Source organism: Phoenix dactylifera, unplaced genomic scaffold (assembly GCF_009389715.1).
Source record: "Phoenix dactylifera cultivar Barhee BC4 unplaced genomic scaffold, palm_55x_up_171113_PBpolish2nd_filt_p 002073F, whole genome shotgun sequence".
Classification (NCBI taxonomy): Eukaryota; Viridiplantae; Streptophyta; class Magnoliopsida; order Arecales; family Arecaceae; genus Phoenix; species Phoenix dactylifera.
In genome coordinates this window covers 5538-8461 of record NW_024069347.1, presented here as the reverse complement: position 1 = coordinate 8461, position 2924 = coordinate 5538, and the positions used below count along the sequence as shown (strand labels likewise).

Sequence of the window (2924 nt, the reverse complement as noted above, 5' to 3'; positions counted from 1 at the left end):
CCACGAGGTTGCTCGGCCCTCAAAATCCTCGCCTAAGTGGTTTCCGATGCATTCGGTCTCACCTAACCCCTTCAAGTTCAAATTATATATTGCAAACCTCCCCAATCATTCTGCTTTTATTTACCAAATTCCCCCTCTTCCCTTCCCGTAATTAACTCCAAAATCTGGAACATTCTCGTGATGCGCTCCTTGTTCCCTTTTTTTTTTTTTTTTTTGGTACAACTCCTTGTTCCCTTCGCTCTTCCCTTCTCGCCTCCCCACGTCCTAAAGACCATCCAAGATTCTAAAGCCCTCCCCAAATCCTAACCCTAACCCTAAACCTAGCTCGCCCCAAAAGCCGGCCATGGATTCCCTTACCGGAGCCACAACCTCCATGCACGCCGAGGGATTCCTCTTTTCCACTTTCCGCTCTACCTTCAAACCCTCCACCCCTCCCAAAGCCCTCCGTTTCCAGGCTCCGTTTCTCTCCAAATCTAGGGTTTCCTGGGATTCCAGGGTTAGGGGCTTCATCCAGTTCCGGCCCTCCGAATCCCCTCGCCCGAACCATCGGCTCCGCCGCCTCCTGCGCGCTCGTCCTCGCCGCCACCACGACGGCGCTCCTCGCCGGCAAGTTCTCCGCGCCGCCGCCGGCAAGGGCCGAACACTCCACTCCGCTGGCGACCGAGGAGAGAACCGAGGCCACTGAAGTCGAGACAGAAAACGACTCCTCCACGCTCTCCCAATATCTGGAATCCAACTCCGAGGCAGTGGGCGCCCTCCGGACCACCCTCTACAAGAAACTCGAGGAGGGAGAGGACTCCGAGGCCCTGGAGATCCTCAAACGTTTGATGGCTGCGCAGCCTGTTGAAACCGAGTGGAAGTTCCTCGCTGCCCGGCTCCTCAACGAGATGGGGGAGGCCACCGAGTCCCGGAGGCTCTTCGAGGAGATCCTTGCAGTCGATCCTCTCTCCTTTGAGGCCCTCTTTGAGAACGCGGTGCTCATGGACCGGTGTGGCGAGGGGAATGCGGTGATTGAACGGCTGGAGAGGGCTCTGGATCTTGCGAGGGCCGAGCAGAAGGAGAAAGCGGCGAGGACGTGCGTCTGATCATGGCCCAGATACAATTCTTGCAGAAGAATGTTGATGAGGCTCTATCAACCTATGAGGAGTTGGCCCGGCAGGACCCTAAGGACTACAGGCCGTACTTTTGCCAGGGGGTGATTTATAGCTTGTTGGATCGGAACAAGGAGGCAAGGGAGAAGTTCTCAAAGTATCATGAGCTTTCGCCAAAGAAGTTTGAAGTGGATGCCTACTTGCAGTCGCCTCTGTCGAGGGTGAAGCTCTTCGGGACTGGAGACTCTGAGATTTGAAGTTATATTTTCTTTTGGCATGCCGAGAAATCAAAAAGATGGAATAATTGGAGAGAGGTGAGCTTCTCCTGCTTGAGAAATTGTTGTACGATGATGCCACATTGTTTCAAAAATTTTGCAGCGTGCATGCTGTAAGGGCTATATAGGATATAATAATTCAGTAACTCTGTTCTGAAAGATATTACTCTTATTTTGCCCTGTGATGGTGAATTCAATACATGATGAATCATTTGGGCTTCGAATTCTTCTTTGGCCTTCTGTTTCGATTGTGCTTGAAGTTAAATTAGCAATGGAGGTGTGGTGCAACTGTCTCGACACAATGTCTGATATGTGATGAATGATTCTGAACACCAAGTTCAGTTAATCTGAAACTGCATGACTTTAACATTACAGGGCAATGTTCATTTTTGACATTTAATAGTCGCTATAGTATTCGATTAGAGGTGTACTATTGCATTCTTTCAAAACTGATCAAAATCTTAACTTGACTGTAAGTGTAAGTGATTTCTTTTGTTCTCCATCTGGTAATAATATCCATTGTCAGTGTATTTTTCTTCTACATCTGGTTTTGTGGCTTTCCTAGAAAGAGTTTGTTAAAGATTTCTGTACAGATGTGAGGAGCATTAGGTTGTGTTTTTTTCTCACCTTTCTTTTCCCATCCAAGTTGAGCAGCTCATTTTCCTTGTTCTGGGAGGCCAGACTTGTTTCACTGCCATTAATGAGGCAAACTCCATTGGCAGCATTTAGAAGATGGAGCTAGGCTAGCACAGTGGTGTGAGATGTGAATTATTTTGAGTTACTAACAGACATTACAATGGTAGTTATCGAAGGAAAACAAGGGAAATAAATCATTTGGTAATTTTTTTAAAATGACTTATTCATCATATTAATTTCATTATGAAAGCCTGAAAGTTGACTGCTCCAATTTCTGAAAAAACAGGAAGACTGAATAAATGCAGAGACTTTAGTACTGTAAGGGGAATGTAGCTCATCATCAGGAAAGCTTAACAACTACTGGAGGGAGCTAAATCTTCTATAGAATGCAAGGGAGAATGGGATTAAAGCAAGGACACATTTTTCTTAAAACCCCTGATGCAAGTGAAAACAGTCAAAACTTCTTCCAGAAGATTAATATAGATCAATTTCTTTAGCGAATTAATTTGTAATTTCATCTCTCTTTTCTGTTCTCCTCTATTCTTCTTCTGTGTCTTTCTTTGATCCTCTTTATTCTTCTGTTTTTTTCTTCTTAATCTTCTCTTTTTACCTAATCTTCGCACTTTCTGTCAATGGTTTTTCACTTTTCTGCTTCTTACTGTTTTACTTATTTTCTTGTTAATCCCTCTCTTAATTGTTCACAGCTTAATCCTATGCAATACAATACTGAAGTTATCTATCAGTTCTTTCCTGCTTACTTAGATTATATCTGCTTTTATCCTGGTGCCTATTTTGATAAGATATAGTTTACCACTGTTTGACCTGATTCAAAATTTTATCTGATAGATTTGTATTGAAAATCTTGTATGCTCATTATATCCAAGATCTCTTTTGGAGGCTAGTTTGCTATGCAAGTTGTGCA

At 44.4% G+C, this 2924-nt stretch overlaps 1 protein-coding gene across 1 annotated transcript; it reads left to right on the top strand.

Annotated features, from left to right (window-relative positions):
* Window positions 1-287: 287 nt before the first annotated feature.
* LOC103720851 (protein SLOW GREEN 1, chloroplastic) lies at window positions 288-1590 on the top strand (the record flags this gene model as incomplete). The annotated part of the gene is given in 2 exon segments (XM_008810794.4): window positions 288-1068; window positions 1071-1590. Coding segments are annotated over 2 exon segments (1059 nt in total), but the record flags the coding sequence as incomplete, so codon positions are not given.
* Between the last annotated feature and the right edge of the window lie 1334 nt (window positions 1591-2924).